Genomic DNA, 22,232 nt, shown 5'->3' on the forward strand with positions numbered 1-22,232 from the left:
GAATCAAAGGTTGTGCGTGGTGACATGGGCCTCCCCGGGACTGGGGGCTCCCCGGCCACGGTGGTAGGCAGGGGGGCCCGAAAGGGGCAAAAGGAAGGAGGGCCCCGGTGGGTGGGCAGGGGGGCCTGAAAGGGGTAAAAGGAAGCGTGACAGAGGGGCCAAGCGGGCCAGCGGCGAAGGTCGGAGGGGGAACGAGGCAGGAACCGGCAGAGATTCACTCCGCGGGAGGCCGCGGGCGAGAGGACGAGAGGCCAGGGCCAGGATCGCGAGAGAATCTGGAGCGCTCCGGTGACCTCGGACCAGAGCTCCCTTCTGGTTTGTGGAGATGAGCCCCAGGCTTGGCCGACCAAGGAGTGTGTGGCTTTTCCGCCTCAAAGCTACGGAAATGGAGGGAGGGAGTATGAACCGGAGCGGCGCTTACGGCCTCAGAGCCAGGTGACCTGCAGGAAACACCTCACACTCCTTAACCTCCCTGTGCGCCTACGCAGGTGTCTCGGGCGCGCGCCTCGGACAGAGGTACACTTTGCGCCAGCCTTCCGCTTACCAGGGCGCCCTCAACGCCCACTGCGCTTGCGCATCCGCTTCTGCCTCGAAGATAGCACACGCGGCTTCAACGCCTACGGCGCATGCGCCATGGCTTTGTGCTCTCCTTCTGAGAGCCTGCTGAAATGACTGCACCGCCCTCCTCTCGGCGGGCGTGCGCTTCCACTCCGCTCGCCTGTGGCAGCGGCCGTCCTGAGCCGAGAAGCTGGCTAGCTCAGGCCCCTGTTGCTGCGAATGCTGGAGAGATGTGTACGTGCTTGATGCCCGCCTGAGATTGGGAAAGATCTGAATTCCGAAACACGCCCGGCCCAGGTATTTCAGACCAGGGATTGCAGACCTGCGTGAATGCGCAGACGCAGCCACTCTGGAAGGCTTAACGGAGGTGTCAGTGTACAAAAATAGCTGGTGCTTATTTGTCAGTGGAGTTAGGTGCTGGGCTCAGACGAACAGGAGGTCGCTCGCAGGGATGGCCTGGGGGTCAGTGCAAGGCTGCATGGGGTCATGTGTCTACAGGACCTGTGGCCCCGCAGGATCCCACCCTAGCAGCCCTCCCCATGCCCGTGTTGTTCTGGAGTCTTTGGGCGGGTCAGCTCTTGAGTATTGCAGCCCTGGCCGCTTTGCCGGCTTCTGCGACTGTTTACCATTCTCGCCTCATTCCCCAGCCTTCACATCCTCCATGCTCCCTCTAAACCCTGTCCTGATGTCCTTCACAGAGAAATGGGAGCAGCCAGAAGAGAATGACTATACCATTCAACCTCCCATCTCTGAGTGCCTCTTCCCCTTCCCCCAATCCCTTTGCCAGCCTGCGCTGATTTCCTTCAGATATCTGCATGGCACATTCCCCTGTCTCTTTCAAGTCTTTGCGCAGATGTCACCTTCTCAGGGCCTATTTCCTGACCACCCTCTCCAAACACTCCCTCTCACCCTTCCTTGCTTCATGTCTCCATAACACCAGCTGACAGACTATGTATTTTCCTTGTTCATTTGGTTATTGCCCATCTTCCCCAGCTGCAAGGACAGCTCTGTGAGGTCACAGATTTTTGTCTCCTGTTCTGCTGGTTATATCCATAGCAACTAGAAGAGTTGATTTATTGCCCACAGTAGGGAGGCAAGAGATGTTTGTTCACTGAATTGATAATCACCACCATAGCTAATGTCTGAATGTTTTTCATGATCAGGCACAGGACTAGGCAATCTCCATGCATGATCTTAGTGAATTAAATAATTTCCTGCTATCTTGGAGACCTGCCAGCATATCCTGCCTGCCACACGGACTCAATTGTTATCAGGCTCTGTGTCTCATTTATTTATTTGTTTGTTTGTTTATTTAATTTTAGAGAGAGAGCGTGAGCCAGGGAGAGGGGCAGAGGGAAAAAGAGAGAGAGAGAGAGAGAGAGAGAGAGAGAGAGAGAATCCCAAGTAGGCTCCACACCCAGCACAGAACCTGGTGCAGGGCTTGATCCCACAGCCCTGGGATCACAACCTGAGCTGAAATCAAGAGTTGCATGCTCAACCAATTGAGCCACCCAGGTGCCCCCGCCCAACCCCTTTTTTTTTTTAAGTAATCTCTGCACTCAACATGGGGATCAAACCCATGACCCCAAGATCAAGAGTTACATACTCTTCTGACTGAGCCAGCCAGGGGCTCCAGGCTCTGGGTCTCTTGCTGCTTTCTGCAGATCTTCTGTCTCAGTGGAACGCTCACCTCCATGCAGCCCACATGGAGCTTTAATGTGACTCCAATGAGACCAGAGTCCTGGGTCCTTACCTGGTTTCCTCCTGTGGCTTTCAGCTTGGAAGGAAGTTACTTAGGACTTATTATAGGAACTTTTGGCAGGCCCTGTGATGGACCTGTCTCCAGAACTGTGGCGAGATCCTTGGCAGGATCCTGCCCCCCAGAGCCTCTTTCTCAGCCTGCCCAGTGCCAGCACAATATCTCACCAAATGGAGAATGCACATCAGTCTTTTGCCCAGCTGTATCTGCCCCCCCCCCCCCAGCATAATTTCTAGCTGGGACAGGCACTTGGTATTTGACAAAATGAATAAATAGTCTTCAGGTTCAGGAAATTCTTCATAAAATCTTCAGCCAGACATCCTTCCACTATGAACTTGTGTGTAAGTATTTTAAAAACCATAAATTTGACTCACAGGACTTCAGGTTTGCAGGATGATTTGCTAGAACAAGAAAGGCAGTATGATAGTTACTGGGAAAAGACCAACACTTTGATTTTTGTGTAGTCAGCTACTTCGTGAACACCCAGGAAAGTATCTGAGAGGAGCAATTCAATGCTCTGCCTTTGGGTCAGTGGAGAACATTCAGCATATACTGAATTTTCAAAAAATTTAACAAGCATGTTATTTTGTAATTAAAAATTATAACAGGGAAAATATTAAGATTATGAGTCCCTAAAAAATATACTGACCTAACGTGATGGGACCTCAGGGCACTGAGTTCTTGTGGCTGGGTACTTTGGAGAGTTCTCTCTCCATCTCTAAGGGTATTGCACAGGGATGAAAACTGTTCTTTATTGTACCAAGTATGTGTGGCGCACAAATACCCTGGCTGTCCCCCAACCTGGAGGTAGGCATTATCATCTCCAGGTCCAGCAAAGAAGTGACTCAGGACAAGGGAGTAAGGGCAGAACTGGCATTGGGACCCAAGCACTGTCACTGGCTGCAGCCACTCTCTGCTTTTTCCTGTGCCTCCCAAGTCCCCACATGTGTAGGTCCATGTGACCCCTTCTGTTAGCTTTATTGTGGAACTGGCTGGCAGGTAAGAGAAGAAGGCCCAGCCACTCTGTTGGAGTTTTGCTGGGGCTCAGGGGCTCCAGTCCTGTTTGGTGCAGAGCTTCACTGTCCTGGGGCCCCAGCTCAGGGCACTGTGCTCCTGAACCACAGCAGGCCTGCCCAGGGACAGCCTGGCAGGGAGGACCAGAGAAATGTTGTCCATTTGGGGAAAATGCTCATGGGGGAGAGGGTGGAGGGTGAGGTGCCAGCAAGGACCTGGACTCAGAACAGAAGGCTGGGCTTCCTGTGCTGCCTGCCAGCAATGTGACCTAGGTAACTCCTCTCCTCCTCTGTGCCTCAGTTGCCTCATCTGTAAAGTGGAAGCATTGCTGCCTGGTTCAAATAGATTGCAATGCTGTGATTGGTAGGTTCCAGTCCTGGGAGGAGATGGAGGCTGCCAAAGGTCACTCTGTGTCCTCCCCTCTCTCCTCAGATTCAGGGCAGTGTCCTGCTCCTGACCATCTGTGCGGCTGGCATTGGTGGGACTTTTCAATTTGGCTACAACCTCTCCATCATCAGTGCCCCGATGTTGGTATGTATCCTCTGTGCTCACCGTCACCGTCCCAGTGGGTGCTGGGTGAGGGCTAACAGCTGCCCACTGTGGGGCTTCGGGCCAGCATCCACTTGGTGGCACTTTCTCCCATGTGTCCACTTTCACTGGGATGTCCCATTGGTCCTGTGGATTCAAATTCAAACCCACCTCTACATCCTCTCTTGAACCTGCACGTCCTCCTGGGTCCCTGATGTCAGCAGATAACTCTACTGTCTGCCCAGTGACTGGGGGTCAGCCTTGACTCTGGCCCCCTCCCCCTCAAACACTGAGTCCTTGCTCATTACCTCTAGCTAGCCATTTCTCCCCGTGTCTCTGCCATGACTCCAGTTCAGATCCCATCTTTCCTGCCTGGATTGCTGGCTTAGCCTCCTCATTGGCATCTCTGCCTTCAGCCTCTCAAGTTTGATCAAGCCACTTCCCTGCCCAGAAACATTCTGTGCCTATAGGAATCAGGACAGACTCATCCACCTGAAGTTCAAGGCCTTCCTTGATCAGAACCTGCCCGCCTGTCTTCCACCTTTATTCCCTGAACCCCACTAGCAAAGCAGGTTAAATGCCGTTCCTCAAATGCACACAGCCCCCTCTTTAAGCCTCCTTTGTTTGGGAAGCCCTCTCCACTGCATCTGCAGAAGCCCCACAAGAACCATCCAAACATCCTGCCTTCCTTCAATAGTCTCTGGCTGGAAGTCACCCCTCCATCCCCAGCCCTTTGTGCTGACTGTCACCACTCAGGTTGCATGTCGGCTGTTTGCAACCTCCTGCTGGTTTGCTCTGAGTGAAGCACCTGATGCTGACCTGACCCATGTTGATGTTCAGTGGTGCCCATGGAAAAGGTGAATCTTCCAGCCCATTGATAAAAACTGGCCTGTAACTTAAATCAGAAGGGTGAGTGTCCTGTCCCATAGCTGGGAAGGTTGTGGGGCTGCACACTGTAGGTGCAGGGGAAAGAGCTGCAGGAAGCAGGTCCCAGGACAGAAGTGCAGCTGTCTTCTCCCTGCCTGTCCTGTTCCCTCTACCCTCCTCATTCAGTGACAAGAGGGCAACTGTACCAGACTGACTTCCTGCCAGTTGGAAACCCCCAAAGGAAAGTCCTCCCTAGTAGTTCCAGCTGAAAGGTCTGGGAAGAGTCCGATTGGCTGATTTGGATCATATTCAGGCCAGCCAATCATGTGATCAAGAGGTGGAGCCCTCCCATTGGCCAGTCTGAATCAGGTGACCACCTTTGGACAGGACAGGCTGTAACTGGGGATGGGAGAGAAGTCCCCAAAGGAAGAGAGGATAGCCTAGCAGAAGCCAGGGTGGGACCACATTCTGGGCAGAAACAGTGATAGCAGCCCAATGCCTTAAAGAAAGGATGAAATGCAGGGCTTAGAAAGGGAGGTCCGAGCTAGCTGTATTTGCTTGTTTATTTGTTCATTCAACACACATGTGAGTGCCCACTTCACAGTACACTTACAGGCTGGAGAAGGATCCACCTGCAACAGGCACTCTTGGGCTTTATCTCCCATGGGCCATCCCCAGCCTCCCAAAATAGGACTTTCTTGGCCTCAGAGGCTCCTCCTAATCCCCTGGATGGTCATTCTTGAGGAGTTTCCGCCAAGGGACAGGGAGGCTTGCCCTGGTCCTAGCTCCCCTGGACAGTCTTTCCCCCAGAGGGAGCTGGTGGATGCTAGGCTTGACAGCCATTACCCTGAGCTGGCCTGAGCAGAGGAGAGCTGGCCCGACCCTTAAACTCACTGTCCTCCTCAGGTCCTCCTTCACATCCTGTTGGGAGGCCTGAGATCAGCCAGACACTGACATTTCATCTCTAAGCAAGTGAAGTATGCCCGGGTCTTGCCCAAGTGCAATCCTTCCTAACCATTTGGCCTCCATTCACTTCCCTGAAACTGCAGCTCTGGGGGTGGGGCCCTGGGGTGTCCTAACTACCTGGCTTCAGCCCTGACCTGTGGCTGAGGCCGTGGGCAAGTCCTTCCACTTTCCCAGGCCTAGTGCCAGTCTAAACAGTGAACACAGTAATGTGTATCTAACAGAGTACTTCTAAGGACTGTGAAAATTGGGGTCCCAAGGAAATGAGTGGCACACTCCAGATAAACCAAGCAAGTTTAGATACCACAAGGGATGATTTACAAAGGTTGAGTGGGGCAGAGACAACACACAAGACCAGGGAGAGCCCAGTAATGCCAGAGTCATTACTACTCCTACCCCCAAAGGGACTCGTGGAAGGAGTCTGGAAACTGGAAAGAAAGAGCCATATGGAGTAGGACCCCTTGAGAGGAGCAGTGACCTTTGGTTGAGTGTCACAGCCAGCCTCGGGTGACCTGGGAACAAACACCCCTTCTGCCTCTCTCTGATGCCCTGCTGGTGCTCACCATTGGCCAAGTCCAAGTCCAACAGAAAGCCAGTCAGCAAGGAGCCCACGGATGCAGGTGGATTCTTGGACCAAAAGCAGGAGGACAAGGGGTGAAGTGGACTCTGAAGGGCAAACAGATACTGTTCCTGCCCCCTGGCTGGGGAGCAGTATTGCTCACGACTTGGTGCCTGCTCTGCAGAGGCAGAGCCCTGTGGAGGGGAAGGCCTATTGTATCCAGCCTGTTCCTGGGAAGTTGACCGGTATCTCTGTCCACAGCCCATCCAGGAATTCATCAATGAGACATGGCAGGTGCGTACTGGCCAGCCACTGCCCGACCACCTAGTTCTGCTTGTGTGGTCCCTCATCGTGTCTCTGTACCCCCTGGGGGGCCTCTTTGGAGCACTGCTTGCTGGGCCCCTGGCCATCATATTGGGAAGGTAAGGGCTTTCTGGGTACACCCCAAATGCCCTTTGATGATTGGTACCCCAGTCTGTAAGCTGAGGAATGTGGGAGAAGGAAGATGCCCTGTAGGCCCAGGCCTAGGTCAGCTCCCCAGCCTCCTACCCTACCTGTAGTTTCACCACAAGAGTCACATTTCCAAGTGGATTTGGTAGAGGGAAGAGCCCTGTGTCCTGAGGGAGGGAGGACTCCTTGTTTCCAGTTCGTTTCTCCAGCAAGTGATATTGGACCGGAAACAAGTATTTCCTCTTCAGGCCTCATTCCCCTCTCTGTATCCAACTGATGCAGTCTTGGGGTGCAAACAAGACGGACTCATAATGAATGAATAAATTAATGGAAGAAAGAAAGAAAGAAAGAAAGAAAGAAAGAAAGAAAGAAAGAAAGGAAAAAGAGGTGCCTGGCTGACTCAGTTGGTAGAGCATGCGACTCTTGATCTCAGGGTTGTGAGTTTGAGCCCCACATTGGGTGTGGAGCCTACTTAAAAAAATTTGTTTAGGGCTCCCTGGGTGGCTCAGTCAGTTAAGAGTCTGACTTCAGCTCAGGTCATGATCTCACGGTTTGTGAGTTTGAGCCCTACATCAGGCTTCTCTGCCATCAGTGCAGAGCCCACTTTGGATCCTCTGTCTCCCTCTCTATGCCCCTCCCCTGCTTGCACTTTCTCTCTCATTCTCTCCCTCTCACTCAAAAATAAATAAACATTAAAAAAAATTTTTTTAAGTTTTTATTTATTTAAGCAATCTTTATACCCAGTGTGGGACTTGAACTCACAACCCTGAGATCAAGAGTTACACGCTTTTCTGACTGAGCCAGCCAGGTGCCCCTTGAATAAAAAAATTTTTAGAGGGAGACAAACCATAAGAGACTCTCAAATACAAAGAACAAACTGAACATTGCTGGAGGGTAGGGTAGGGGGATGGGCTAAATGGGTGATGGGCATTAAGGAGGACACTTGTTGGGATGAGCACTGGGTGTTATACATAAGTGATGAATCACTAAATTCTACTCCTGAAACCATTATTTTTATTTTATTTTATTAATCTTTTTTAAATGTTTATTCATTTTAGAGGGAGAGAGAGAGAGAACATGAGCAGGGAAGGGGCAGAGGGAGAGGGAGACATAGAATCCGAAGCAGGCTCCAGGCTCTGAGCTGTCGGCACAGAGCCGGATGTGGGGCTTGAACTCACAAACAGCGAGATCATGACCTGAGCTAAAGTCAGATGCTTAACTGACTGAGCCACCAGGAGCCTCTCCTGAAATCATTATTTACACTATATAACTATATATTAACTACATATATAACTGTATATATGAACTATATATATAGTTATTAACTTATATATATAGTAACTGTATATATAATATATATACTAACTATATATATATAACTATATATATAAAACTATATATATTAACTATATAACTATATATTAACTAACTTGGATTTACATAAAATAAATATAAATGAAAATTTTTAGAAGTCTACTTGAGAGAGAGAGAGAGAGAGAGACAGGCTTGGACTGACTTGATGAAAAATTGTAATAACTGGAAAGATACTGGAGTAGCTCATAGAATGAAAGGAAACACTCAGAAGCCAGGTCTTAAGAAGAACAGGACCTGAGATGGTGCTGAGGATCTCAACAGCCAGAGCATTGGACCATCCTTCTGGGAAAGATGCCTTCAGTGCATTAGCTCCAACGACATACACATTCTGTCTCCACTGTCTTCATTCAAGATTCAAATCCAGAAAGACAGATTATTATTGACCCACCGTGGGTCACATATCTAAACCAGTGAAGCAGTGGGAGAGAAGCATTGTGGGGCAGAAAAAAACAAATGGCTACCAGAGTCCACCAGTTTGCTGGCCGCCCCGCATGTATAGACCCCTTTGTCCCCTGTATTCAGCTCCATGCGTGCCCTCCTAATGTTCCTCACCCATCTCATCATGTACACCAGCAAATGTATTCACCTCTCCCTGAGTGAGACCACTTAGAGCCTTGTCTTGTCACACCACAAGGGCCAGTATCAGGAAAGCATTCTTTCTGAGTCCAGGATTTCCACGTAATGACCATTCTGCCAGCCCTGCCATTACTTCTCAATGTTCTGCAATCTACACAATTCATGGCAAATTAACCTGTCATCAAGATATCCCACAGAAGGAGGAAAGGATAAAGAGTAGGGGAAACACTTATTAAGGAACGAAAAAGTAGTGGGTGAATTTATTTTGAAGCACATGATGCAGAAAGCCTGGTAGTGCAGATAGAATTCTACTCTGTGGTTTTGGAACTGGTTCCAGGCTTTGCTTGCATTGGTGACTTCATCCTCCAGTTTTCTATTCTTGTCTTGAGCCAGTATGTCCACTGGTTGAGGCTCTTTGCCTGTCAGGGTGACCCAAATCTTTATTCTTGAGTGGGCTTGGTGGTCCTAACAGCGTGGAATGTCCAGCAGGTTATTACCCTAAGAGGTCATCTGCTTCTGGATGGTGGGACTCACAATGCAGTAATGAGTTCCATGGCACCAGCCCTTCTTCTTTCATTGATGTAACTACCTTTCTTGGATGCAGATTACATCCATGTTTGTGTATTTAACAGGTGTATCTGTTAGGATGCCTTCAACTGCAAGTAACAGAAAATCAGGACTTAGTTGGCTGAAACAATAGGAGGTCCTTTGTCTCACACAAGAAGTGTATAGGTGGGTGACTTCAGTGCTACCTCAGTGCCCTGGATGTGCTCCTCTGAGAGCACTTTGTCTGCCGGCTCCACTGTGTGTTGGCTTTGTCCTCGGGCTTACAGCTAGAAAACTACAAGTGCCTCTCTCAGAGGCAACATTATCTAGCAGAAAGGGGATTTCTGCCTAGCTGAAGTTTTTTTTTTTTTAATTTTTTTTAACATTTATTTTATTTTTGAGACAGAGAGAGACAGAGCATGAACGGGGGAGGGTCAGAGAGAGGGGGACACAGAATCTGAAACAGGCTCCAGGCTCTGAGCTGTCAGCACAGAGCCTGACTCAGGGCTTGAACTCACGGACCGCGAGATCATGACCTGAGCTGAAGTCGGCCGCTTAACCGACTGAGCCACCCAGGCGCCCCTGTCTAGCTGATGTTTTAAATCCAGAAGAGAAAAAGCTTTTCTTTTTTTTTTTTTTTTTAAATTTTTAAGTTTTTTTATTTTTGAGAGAGAGAGAGAGAGAGAGAGAGAGAGAGAGAGAGAGAGCACGAGCAGGGGAAGGACAGAGAGAGAGGGAGACAGAATCCAAAGCAGGTTCCAGGCTCCAAGCTGGCAGCACAGAGCCTGACATGGGGCTTGAGCCCACGAGCCGTGAGATCATGACCTGAGCCAAAGTTGGATGCTTAACTGACTGAGTCACCCAGGTGCCCCAGAAAAAACTTTTCAAAAAAGGTGCCATGTCTCATTGCCCAGTACCAGGCCACTAGCACAGAGAACAAGATCACCAAGGCTAGGTTAGATTGTTGGGTTCACACCTGAACCTTAAAGGGTAGGGGCACATTCCCAAACAAATTTAGGCTCTTCCTGCAAAATAGAAGAAATTAGCTATTATCTGATCATTGTTGCCCAAATATCTAATGATACTTGGTATAGTGTCCTTATGTGATGGCACTGGCAGAAGCTTGAAGGGAAGGAATTAAAAATTCAAATTCAGCACACGTACCTGTTTCATTTATAACAAATTGCTGTCCTATCCCCAGGGCAAGGATCCAGTGCAGTTCATCTTCCACCCAGTGGCAGACTGAAGTCCTGACATGTGTTGCCATTTCTGGGAGTCAGGGTTGGGTGTGTAGGGTGGCAAGGTGGTTAGTCTGGAGATAGGAGACCCCTATCATTGAGTCCATATGCATTTTCCTTTTTTTTTTTTTTAAGTTTATTCATTTATTTTGAGAGAGAGAAAGAGAGAGAATGAGCATGGAGGGGCAGAGAGAGAGAAAGGGGGAGAGAGAATCCCAAGCAGGCTTCATGCTCTCTGTGCAGAGCCTGACACGGGGCTTGAATCCATGAAACGTGAGATCATAACCTGAGCCGAAATCGAGAGTTGGATGCTTAACCAACTCAGCCACCTAGGTGTCCACCATGTGCATTTTCTATCCTTGTGACTCTACCTGATTTATGAGGCAATGGAGTGACCACTGGGTGGGCTGAGGAAGGCTGCTGCATGCTATCCCAGAGGGGTTCATTCTGTCTGCTTGGTTTTTAAGAGCCTTTTCTTCAGTGGAAGGGAGATTCTGGTGAGTGGAAACAGGGACATGTATAGGTTCAAGTTTGGGGCTAATTCTGAGAGATCCATCTGTTTAACCTTCCAACACCTTCTTGAAACCAGTCCTCAAATCCTGCTTCATCTAAGACTTTGACCATCTAAGACTATGACCATCTAAGACTATCTGACCAAATGCTTTGGAAAAGGGGACAAAATTCCGTGCTCAAGATTCTGTCTACAGGAATGGCTTCACTTTTCCAGTATCTTTTAGGGCCACATCTGAGAGTGCTTTAATGCCATAGCCCTACATTTCTGGCTAGAACTAATGCGCAGAGCCATATACAAACCAGGGTTAAGCTTTGTTTTGTTTGTTTCAAACTGAAGACAAGAGGGGCACCTGGGTGACTCAGTCAGTGGAGTGTTTGACTCTTGATATTGGCTCAGGTCATGATCTCATGGTAGGGGAATCAAACTCCATGTTGGGCTCTACACTGAACGTGGAGCCAGCTTGAGATTCTCTATCCCCCTCTCTCTGCCCCTACCCTGCTCTCTCTCAAAAATAAAAAAACTTTATTTTTGTGTGTGTGTGTGTCCCAATAAAACTTTATTTGGAAAAACGGGGCAAGCTGGATTTGATCCGTTGGCTATAGCTTGCCACCCTCTATTTTGGGGGATAGAAATATTTATTTATTTATTTAATTTATTTTTTTTTCAATATATGAAGTTTATTGTCAAATTGGTTTCCATACAACACCCAGTGCTCATCCCAAAAGGTGCCCTCCTCAATACCCATCACCCACCCTCCCCTCCCTCCCACCCCCATCAACCCTCAGTTTGTTCTCAGTTTTTAAGAGTCTCTTATGGTTTGGCTCCCTCCCTCTCTTTTTTTTTCTTCCTTCCCCTGCCCCATGGTCTTCTGTTAAGTTTCTCAGGATCCACATAAGAGAAAAATAAACTTAAAAAAACTGAAGAAAAGAAAGAGGCCCTGGTGTGCCTTGGGAGAAGGGTGGCAGTGTGGTCGTGTAGGCGTGCTGACATGAGTAACCTGCTCATCAGAACCTTTGGGGCCACATGGGGCATCACTTAAATAGCAATTGAATGCTACTGGGCACACTCAACCTTAGCATAGGTGTGTCATATGGCACCCAGTGCATGATGGGTACATGGCCACTAGGGGTCCTACAGCCTTGTGTTTATTCCCCGCTAAGGCCTACTGACAAGGCCAGAGTTATTTCTAATTAAGAGGATGGCAATTCACTGAAGTAGAGTGGCTGTACTCCAAAACTCTAGGTCTTGCATTGTGATTGTTCTTTTAGACAACTGCCACAGTCACTTGGAGCATTACAGGGTCTCCTAGGTCTAAAGGGACGAGTGGCAGAGCTCTATGCACTTAGTTTGGACTCCCTAGAGAATATTCTTCTTGCTTAGCTCTGCTGGAAGCTGCTAGGTTTTCAAATCAACTGATAATATGTGCTAAATCACAACAGCCTGTGTGGTGCAGGCTCCCTCCAAAATGGGAAGAAATCCTCTGAGATTTGCCCATCCTTAGAGGGAGGGCAGAGAGTTCTCATGCACTTTGGAGGAAATATAATGACATATCTTAGCCTGTTGAACCTCAGCAGTTCATTGATGCAGCGGCCCCTTCGTTTTTCAGTTTCTACTCTTTGTCATGCTTGTACCTTACAAGACCTCTAGTGTACTATTATAGTGCCTTTCTCCATGTCCTTTCGGTATAAAGTCGTCAAAGAAGTGGGCCAGCAGGGTGCCCTGTGGGATGTGTAGCTCCCGGTGGAAGGGATTCTGGCCCAGAGCTGGAGAGCTGCTCTAGCCTCAGGCAGGTCAGCAAAGGTATATTACTGCCCCTACTAGGTGAAAGCTGCATGTTTCTGGTGCTGTCTGTGTATTGAAATGGAGCAAAATGCATTTACCAAGTAAATACCCCACAGTTGAAGTACTTTATTAATTCACACCACCGAAGAAGCCACCATATATGGTTTTCTTTTCTTTTCTTTTTTTCATATATGGTTTTCAACTGGAGTTACTGCTGGATCAGGTTTGTTATAATGGATGTCATTCTCCATTCTCTTGACTCAGCAGATCTATGCTTTAACATTCACATTCTGTCACCAGTGTGCTGTTGACTTTGGGCAGAATACTGGCCTCCACTAGGTTCCAGTTTCCCTGTCGGTATAGTAAGCTGTATGATCTACAGTGAGCTCAAGTCACTGTGTGACAGCACTTCCATGCTCAATATCAGGAATCTCAGAGCCGATGCCTCCTCACTGACATTTCTGTTGCCTGCTCCCTGGTTTGCAGTCTGTCCCACTGAGTGAGGCCTGGGCCATCAAGCCATCCTAAAAGTTCTGAGAAGTGACTCTATAATACATGGAAGAAAATGTGAGGGGACTGTACTTGGCTTTCCATGCATCCCTTCCCTTACTCTGAAAGTCCCTGCTCTTCTTCTCTATGGTTTAATTGTGTCTAAGAAATCAGATGTTAGGCCCCTCATTTTACAAAGGAGTAGGAAGAAAGCAATGCTTAATCTGAAGAGATAAAGCCGTAAGATGCAAATTTTGCACACTGTGGTGCAGGCAGAAAGGAGAGGGACTTCAGGTATCTTGAGAGATGGGTGTGACAATATGCCCCAGGTAGTCTGTAGGCACAATGGCTAATGGACATTTCCCTTCATGTAGCTTAGACTCCTTGACACGGCCCACACATGTTCACACACAGGTCTGATCAGGGCTGGCTGGGGCTGCAAAGAGGGATCCCCAGGGAGAGTTCTGCTAGACTGAACATGAGCCTCTCTTACCTGTATTCTACTTTCCCCCCAGGAAGAAGTCCCTCCTGTTGAATAATATCTTTGTGGTGGCCACAGTGACCCTGTTTGGCTTCAGCCACAGACCAGGCTCCTTTGAGATGGTCATGCTGGGAAGGCTGCTCTTGGGAGTCAGTGCAGGTATGGGGGGAGGGCAGCCCATCCTGCCTCTCTCTTCCTGCTCATTCGTGTATTCCATTTATTCATTCATCTGTTCTCTTTATTTCTTTCATCCATTATTTCTTTCATCCATTATTTCATCCATCCATCCATGTATTCTCTTTCTTCACATTTTTTAAAATGTTTATTTATTTTTGAGAGAGAGAGAAACAGAGAGACAGAGCACAAGCAGGGGAGGAGCAGAGAGAGAGGGAGACACCGAATCCGAAGCAGGCTCCAGGCTCTGAGCTGTCAGTACAGAGCCCAATGTGGGGCTCAAACTCACGAGCTATGAGACCATGACCTGAGTCGAAGTTAGATGCTTAACTGACTGAGCCACCCAGGCTCCCCATTCACATTTTTCATTCATGCCCACCTCTTCTTTTGCAAAATGATTAAATATGGTTTCTCTTAAAAAGGCTCATATAAGTAGACACTTAAAGTGGATATAGAAACATGAAAAAGTTTCTAAAACTCACACAGGGTGTGAGTACAAACATACCCAAACCTATGCTGACAGAGTTCCCATATTTGAGCCATACTCTAAGCCATGAGCTTCCTGGCAGCCAAGGTACAAAGGATGCATTCTTGGGTTTTCATTACAGAGGCAGAGTAGGCTGTTAGGGACTCCTCAGTTTCTGGGGTTTGTCATGTGAGGAAGCAGAGTTTTGAGCACATCCACCTGGGTGTTTAGGGATACCCATCAACAAATCCCCTCTTGACTCAATACTGTTTATATGGCCAGGTGTCTATGTCTATATTAGTTATCTATTCCTATGAAAGAAAATACTCTGAAACTTACTGGTTGTGCACACATCTAGGTGTGAGCATGAATGTCCAGCCCATGTACCTAGGGGAAAGTGCCCCCAAGGAGCTCCGAGGAGCTGTGGCCATGACCTCAGTCATCTTCACTGCCCTAGGGATTGTGATAGGCCAGGTGGTTGGACTCAGATAAGCAACCTGCCTCCATGTGCACTGAGTGGTTTGAGGGGTGCCAGTAAAAGCCCTTCGCCTAACTTTCTCCTCTATCCATTAAGTATTAAGGCATTGCTTCTTTGTATTAAGAAATCTTTGTATTGAAATCCTGTCTACACCTATCTGGCCAATACATAAAACAGGTGTTAGTCAACCACACTTCAGTGTAAATCACCATTTTGCATCCTCTCCAGATCAGGGAGCAAAGAACAGATCTTAAAAAGGGAGAGGGTGAAGATTTGGGCTTTTAAAGGGGAACGTGTCCTGGTCATCCCAGAAAAGAGGGGAGAGGGCAGATCCCAGAGCCCTGGGAAGAGGAGTTGCTACAGATAAGGTGGAGCCAACACCTGGAGGGAGGGATCTTGGTGTCCAGACCCACAACTGGTTTGAGGAAACAGAGAGCAATGCAGATCCTCTGCCTTCAGGAGGGCAAGCAGGGGCCAGGTGGGTGGGTCTGGGGAGTAGGGGTCAAGTGGGCAGGGCTCTGGCAAGAAAGTACCTGGCCCAGCCTCTCTTTTGCCTCCCCAGGGAACTCCTGGGGGACCCACAGGCCTGGTACCTGCTGCTGGCCAGCTGCCTGGTGCCTGGGGTGCTCCAGCTTGCCTTCCTCCCTCTGCTCCCTGAGAGCTTGCGCTACCTCCTCATTGACCATGGAGACATGGAGGCCTGCCTGGCAGGTGAGTCCTTGTGTTCCCAGACCACCCTTGACAAATGGGCACATCTGTCCAGAGCATGTGAGTCTCCATTTCTTGGGTTTCATTTATCAGGAAAAAGCTGTCCCTCCTTTTTTGACAACCATTCATATCTTCAAAACTATTTACCAAGGGGTTGTCCTGAGTGCCAAGGCAGTGGGATAGAGCAGACCTGAACCCTGCCATCCAGGAACTGTAGGATGGTGCCAATAAAGAGCCCCCCCCCCCCCCGCCCCACCATATATGTAAGATGAAACATGTTAAGACCTCACAGACCCAAGGCCAGCTGGGTGCTGATGGGCTTATTCATTAGCTATGGCCATGATAGTGATGCCCAAGGAACAATACCAAATCTCTGGCTTAAAACAATAATCATTTACTGCATCCTCCACCCACTTACTTGCTGGGCTGGCTGCATGACTGCTGATCTCAGCTGGGCCAGCTCATGGTGTCTGGGAATCAGCTGGAGGTCAGCCAGTCCAGGCTGGTCTGGGCTGGAGTAGTTTAGCTCTGCTGCACATGACTTTCCTCTCACTCTTAGTACCAACAAGCTAGCCCAGAAATGTTCTTATTACAGCGACAGCAGAGGCACAAGAAAGCAGATCCAATTGCACAAACACTTTTCAAACCCATGGTCCACCCCCCACCCCATGCGCATTAACATCCCATTGGCCAGAGAGAGTCCTGTCCCTGAACCCAAAGTCAAGGGATGGGAAAATCAATGGCATATCCTCTCCCATGGCAAGGGGTATAGATTTGGAGAAGGGTGAAGACCAGGGCCCACTCAGGCACCCTCTCAGCTTGCCGTTGTGTCCACAGCTATTATTGATATCCCTCCCCTGTGCAAAACATGCTCAATGTCATCCAGGACCCCACAGTCTCATCCAATCATGGTGTCAGTCTTGAAGTCCAGGATCTTAAGATCACATCAAATCTATACGTGCCTTCTCTTGATCCAGACACCTAGGCACTAAAAACACAAGTCTGCCCCTCTGAACTCAGCACACAATATGAAAGTAGGACAGTGTAACCAGAACTAACCCTCATTCCAAAGACAAGAAGTCAAGGAAGCAGGATGCAGTCACCAATCCTTAATGCCGATGCGCTCTTAAGAAAACGCTGCCAGATCTCTCTGCGTTGGGGGTAGGGAATGTTTCATGATCAAGTCCTGGCTCTGGCCCCTAGGAGGGGCTCCCCAGGTCATGGTTTCCCCAGGTTCTTGCTTCTTCCCTCTGAGATATACTTCCTAGTCACCTTCTGAAGAGGGCATTGCAAATGTACCCACAGAAAGTTGGGCACATTCAATTTGTCTTGGTCCCTTTCTCTCCAGGCTGGCAGAGCGTTTGTAAATATAATTTTCTTGAAACCGATGTGATTTTTCTATGTATTTGATCGATGTGCCAAAAAGCCATACCCACAAGTCTTTCTGGGGCATGCTTCTCTCTTGAGACTCACTTACTGGAATTTGGGGCATGTCGGGAGGCTGGGGACCAACATCCTTAAGCCTTCTAAATGCCTCTTTTTCCATTGCAGTGAGTCACTGCATTAAGCCACACCCTTAATTTGATTGTTGCCCTGCGTCCATGACTCACTGGCAGTGCTCTGGATTTGATCTTTGCTTTCAGGCTGTCACTTAATGTGAGCCTCTTTTTGCTAACTGGAGAGGCTGGAGATAAGCAACAGGTTTATTTTGTTTGTTTGTTTTTTTATTAAACCAACCTAGTGAGTTCTGGAACTAAATCTTTTTCCCTCTGAAGGTTTTTTGAGCTCATGTTTCAATATAGTAAGCTTAGAATACTCAGCTAACAGCAACCAGTTCATGTTTTCAACATATAGAGGTTTCTTCACTCCAGTCCAGAAGTTCATTAGGTCTGTTTGTTTGTGTTTCTTTATTTTCTTCCACACTACTGCCCTGAATACCCAGGCTTCCATTTTTCCAGCCTCCTCACCATCTTCTGCCTGGTCTTGGAATCAATGCCATAGATCACAGGTCTAGTATGGTAGCACCTACTCCTGGTACCAGTTAATTCATTAGTTTTGTATTGCTGCCTAATAATCACATCTCATGGCAAACCAAAGAAGCAATTACTTAGCTCAAGTGTCTGTGAGTTCTCTGGGGTTGGCTGATATAGGCTGTGCCTAGCTGGTGGCTCTGCTGGTCTTCGTCACTCATTCAGGTCAGCTGGGCACTGGCAAAGTTAGGACAGTCTCAGCTGGGCCATTTCTGCTCCTCCTGGGACCAGTGGGCTAGCCCCATCTCATGTCTTTATGGTGATGGGAGAAAAGCAAGTAGAAATGAGCAAGGTCTCTTAAGGCTTGGGCAGAAATTTGCATATCCTCCTTACAACCTCATTCTATTGGCCAGAGTGAGTCACATGGCACAGCGCAGTGCCAAGGAGCAGGATGCATACTTGCCCCTTTTGTGGGGGCAGCTACAAAAATCACCTAGCAGAGAGCATAGATACAGGGAAGCGTGGAGAACTGGGGACATTGCATAATTGTCATCTGCCACAATTGTGTTCCCTCTGATGTATCCACAGAACCCCCAGCTCCTAAAGCCTTTTCTGGTTCTTGATGCCCTGAAATGACAGGGACAGGAAGATCATCCCCATCTGATCAGGGGGACCCAGAGAGAGAGTGAACGGAGCTGGGGTGGGAGCTCACTGCAGGGCACCAAGCAGAGGTTGGGGGAAATGAGGCCCAGCGCCCTCTGCCCTTGCATCCTGCTCTAGCGCTGCAGCGGCTGCGGGGCACCACGGAGGTGGCGGAGGAGTTGGCTGAGCTGGAAGAGGAGCGTATCTTCTGCCAGGGCCGACGCGCCCTGCGCCCATGGGAGTTGTTCCAGGATCGCGGGCTGCGGAGACAGGTGACAAGCCTCATGGTCCTGGGCAGTGCCTTGGAGCTTTGCGGAACCAACTCGGTGAGGCTCCCCGCTGCATCCTTCAACTGGTTGGGGGTGGGAGGGCTGCAGACCACAGGCAGCTGGCAGCCCACCCCTCTGCCCCCCTGTCCAGGTGTACGCCTACGCCTCCTCCGTGTTCCGGCAGGCCGGGATCCCCGAGGGGAAAGTCCAGTATGCTATCGTGGGGACTGGGAGCTGCGAGCTGCTCGTGGCCTGCGTCAGTGTGAGTTTATCTGAGTTTGTTGTGGGCTCAGGGGTTGACCCTCCACCAGCCCTGTGGGGGTGGGGGTGCATCGGGTGCTGACACCTGGAGGAGTGTCTTCTATCAAGTCCTCTACCTTGGGCCCTTTCCCACTCCAGTTCACTATGCTCAAATGGGGCAAGTCAGCAGCATTTGAAGTTTATTTATTTATTTATTTATTTATTTATTTATTTATTTATTTATTTTGAGAGAGAGCACGAATAAGGGAGGGGCAGAGAGAGAGAGAGAGAGAGAGAGGGTGAGAGAGAATCCCAAGCATCACAGAGCTGTCAGCACAGAGCTCAATGTGGGGCTGGAACCTGCAAACCTTGAGATCATGACCTGAGCCGAAACCAAGAGTGGGTGCTTAACCCACTCAGGCCCCCCCTAATAATGTCTTAATCTCCTGAAGCAATCAACTGCTCCTAATTGCTCCCTCACACACACCTGGAGCTGCCCACTGCTGGCCTTTAAACCAAAGGAAGCATGCTTCCAGCGCACAGGTCAGTTACTGAGAGCTCCTTTCCTTTGCAGTGTGCAGTGATCGAGATGGTGGGCCGCCGGAAGCTGCCGATAGCGGGGTATGGTCTGATGGCCTGCTGTGGAAGTATCTTTACAGTGGCCCTGTGCCTGCAGGTAGTGGGGCTGGGCATGAGGGTTGTGGCTTGGGGCAGCCTGGTCTCCACCTCACTCCACCCCCTCTGCCCCTTTGCTGCAGAGCCCCCTCCCCTGGATGCCCTACCTGGCCATGTTCTGCATCTTTGCCCTCATCCTCAGCTTTGGTCTTGGCCCTGGTGAGTGGGCCCAAGGAGCTCTGCACTTTGGGCTTTGCCAAAGGAACACGAATGTCTTCACGAATGACAAGTGGCTATAAATGCAATGTCACCCGCATGCCCTGCCACCCAGCCCCCCTGTACTGGGGCTTCTGGGAGGGAATGGCTGGAGAAGAGGACAAGGGGCCCCCACTCCTATGTCGGGGACAAGGTGGCAGCCCTGGCTGGCAGCCCCTGTCCCTGCTCTTCCTTCTAGCCAGAGTGACAGGGATTCTGGCCATGGAGCTCTTTGACCAGAAGGCCCGGCCTGCTGCCTCTATGGTCTGCCGGATGCTCATGTGGACCATGCTCTTCCTGGTCGGGCTGGGGTTTCCCTTCATCATGGTAGGCACCCTCCCCACCCTTCCCTTGCCTTAGGTTTTCCCCTGTGTCTGCAGGAGAGCCCCAGTGGGAAGTCTCCATCCTGGGAGCCTGAGGCTGGAGGGGATGGGACTCAAAAAGAGGGACAAATCCCTCATCATGACCTGTCATGTGGCCTTATGTCTGGTCCTGAACAGGGCACACACCAGGTCTCAGAGACTCTTTTCACTCACAGGGGGGCTTGTCCCACTTTCTTTATGTGCCTTTCCTGGGTGTTTGTGTCTGTGGGACCATCTGTACTGGCTTCTTCCTTCCCAAGACCAAAGGCAAGACCTTCCTGGAGATCTCTGAGGAACTTCACAGACTCAACTTCCCTAGGCAGAGCCAGGGCCCTGAGTGGCTGGGCCCGGCAGTCATCCAGGCCACAGAGCTGTAGTTCTGTAGGTGTGGTGGGCCCCAGATCCAGCGGCAGCTCTCTTCTTTGCTTCCTGCCCAGGGTCCCAGCCCTCTGCGTTCCCTCCTTCCTGCATTCATTTGTTTAATGAGTGCCCATGTAGCACCTACTGCATGCAGGCTTGGTGCTAGGTGCTTAGCAATCCGTGGTGAGCCAGAGAGATGGGATCAGGACCTACTGGTGCTCCCCATCTAGAGGCAGTTAACTAACAGGCAACCAATCAAAACATTATTGCAAACTTGGAGAAATGCAGTAGGAGAAAATACAGATTATGAAGTGAGTGCATACTAGGGAGGCTGGCCTATCTGAGGAGGGTGGTCAGAAAAGAATTTTCTGGGGGTACTTGGCTGACTTGGTCAGTAGAGCATGCAATTCTTAATCTTGGGGTTGGAAGTTTGAGCCCCATGTCAGGTGTAGAGATTACTTAAAAATAAAATCTAAAAAAAAAAATTTTTTTTTCTGAGGAACTGATTTTTAAAAAAAAAATCAACGTTGATGGGGCACCTGGGTGGCTCCGTCAGTTAAGCGTCCGACTTCGGCTCAGGTCATGATCTCACATTTTGTGGGTTTGAGCCCTGTGTTGGGCTCTGTGCTGACAGCTCAGAGCCTGGAGCCTGCTTCGGATTCTGTGTCTCCCAGTCTCTCTGCCCTTCCCCCACTCATGCTTTGTCTCTGTCTCTCAAAAATGAATACATGTTAAAAAAAATCAACCTTAAGGTGTAATTTACATGCAGTAAAATGAATCTATATTGAGTATACACTTAATGAGTTTTGGCAGATGTATGTGCCCAAGAAACCACCACCACAATCAAAGTAGAACCTTTACATCATCCCAAAGTCTCCCTCATGCCCCTTTGCAACCAGTAAGCCATCCCACCTGCAGGCCCAGGCCATGATAGGTCACATTGCCTTTTTTGGAGTTTGATATAATTCCACACCATATGTATGCATTTGTGTCCGGTTTTGCTCCAAATAAAGTTTTGGGGATTCACACATGTTGTCACATCATTAGTACATATTCTTTTGTGTTGCTGAGCAATATTCTACTGTATGGATGTATCATAATTTGTTTACTATTTACCTGTCGATGGACATTTTGGGTTGTTTTTGATTCTTGGCCATTCATGAATAAAACTTCTATTAACATTCCTGCACAAGTTGTGTAGACAAATGTTTCATTTCTTTTGGGTAAGTGAATTACTGAGTTTAGTAGCAAATGTATGTTTAGGGGCCCCTGGCTGGCTCAGTCATTACAGCATGATCTCAGGGTTGTGAGTTTGAGCCCCATATTGGGTGTAGAGGTTACTTAAAAAAAACCCATAGTAAATGTATGTTTAACTATGGGAGGAAAACAAACAAAACAAAACAAAAACTATAGAAGAAATTGTCCAAAGTGATTGTATTGTTTTACATCCCCACTAGTGATGTAGAAGAGTTGTGGATGCTCCAGACCCTCACCAACACTTGGTATTGTCTGTCTTCCTAATTTAGGCATGCTGCAGGTGGTACAATGGTGTCTCCTTGTGGTTTAATGGTGGCATTTCCCAGATGACTAATGATTATAATGCTCATCATAATAATGTTGAGTACCTTTTCATGTACTCAATATAGCCATTCATGTATCTTCCCTTGTGAAGAATCTGTTCAAATCTTTTGTCCACTATTAACAACAATAACAACAACAAAACAAAGTTAGGGGCATCTGGATGGCTCAGTCGGTTGAGCATCTGACTCGTGATCCCAGGGTGGTGGGATACAGCCCTGAGTCAGGCTCTTTGCTGAGCGTGGAGTGTGCTTAGAATTCTCTCTCCACCCCCTGCCCCCGTCTCTACCCCTCATCCACTCGTGCTCTTTCTCTCTCTCTAAAAAAAAAAAAGTTAAAATTTATCAAAACTTATGCATGCAAACACTTAAAGACCATACATGGTACCATTTGCAGTAGAGAGATATGTAAATAAAC

At 48.9% G+C, this 22,232-nt stretch overlaps 1 protein-coding gene across 1 annotated transcript; it reads left to right on the forward strand.

Annotated features, from left to right (window-relative positions):
• Positions 1-804: 804 nt before the first annotated feature.
• On the forward strand, positions 805-20,720 carry SLC2A11 (solute carrier family 2 member 11; the record flags this gene model as incomplete). Its single annotated transcript, XM_040464640.1, has 12 exons — positions 805-855; positions 3,764-3,862; positions 6,510-6,670; positions 13,733-13,857; positions 14,697-14,823; positions 15,376-15,527; positions 18,275-18,462; positions 18,557-18,667; positions 19,220-19,321; positions 19,404-19,479; positions 19,715-19,842; positions 20,054-20,720. Coding segments are annotated over 12 exons (1,521 nt in total), but the record flags the coding sequence as incomplete, so codon positions are not given.
• Between the last annotated feature and the right edge of the window lie 1,512 nt (positions 20,721-22,232).

Source organism: Herpailurus yagouaroundi, unplaced genomic scaffold (genome assembly GCF_014898765.1).
Source record: "Herpailurus yagouaroundi ecotype Mexico unplaced genomic scaffold, PumYag 490, whole genome shotgun sequence".
Taxonomy (NCBI): Eukaryota; Metazoa; Chordata; class Mammalia; order Carnivora; family Felidae; genus Herpailurus; species Herpailurus yagouaroundi.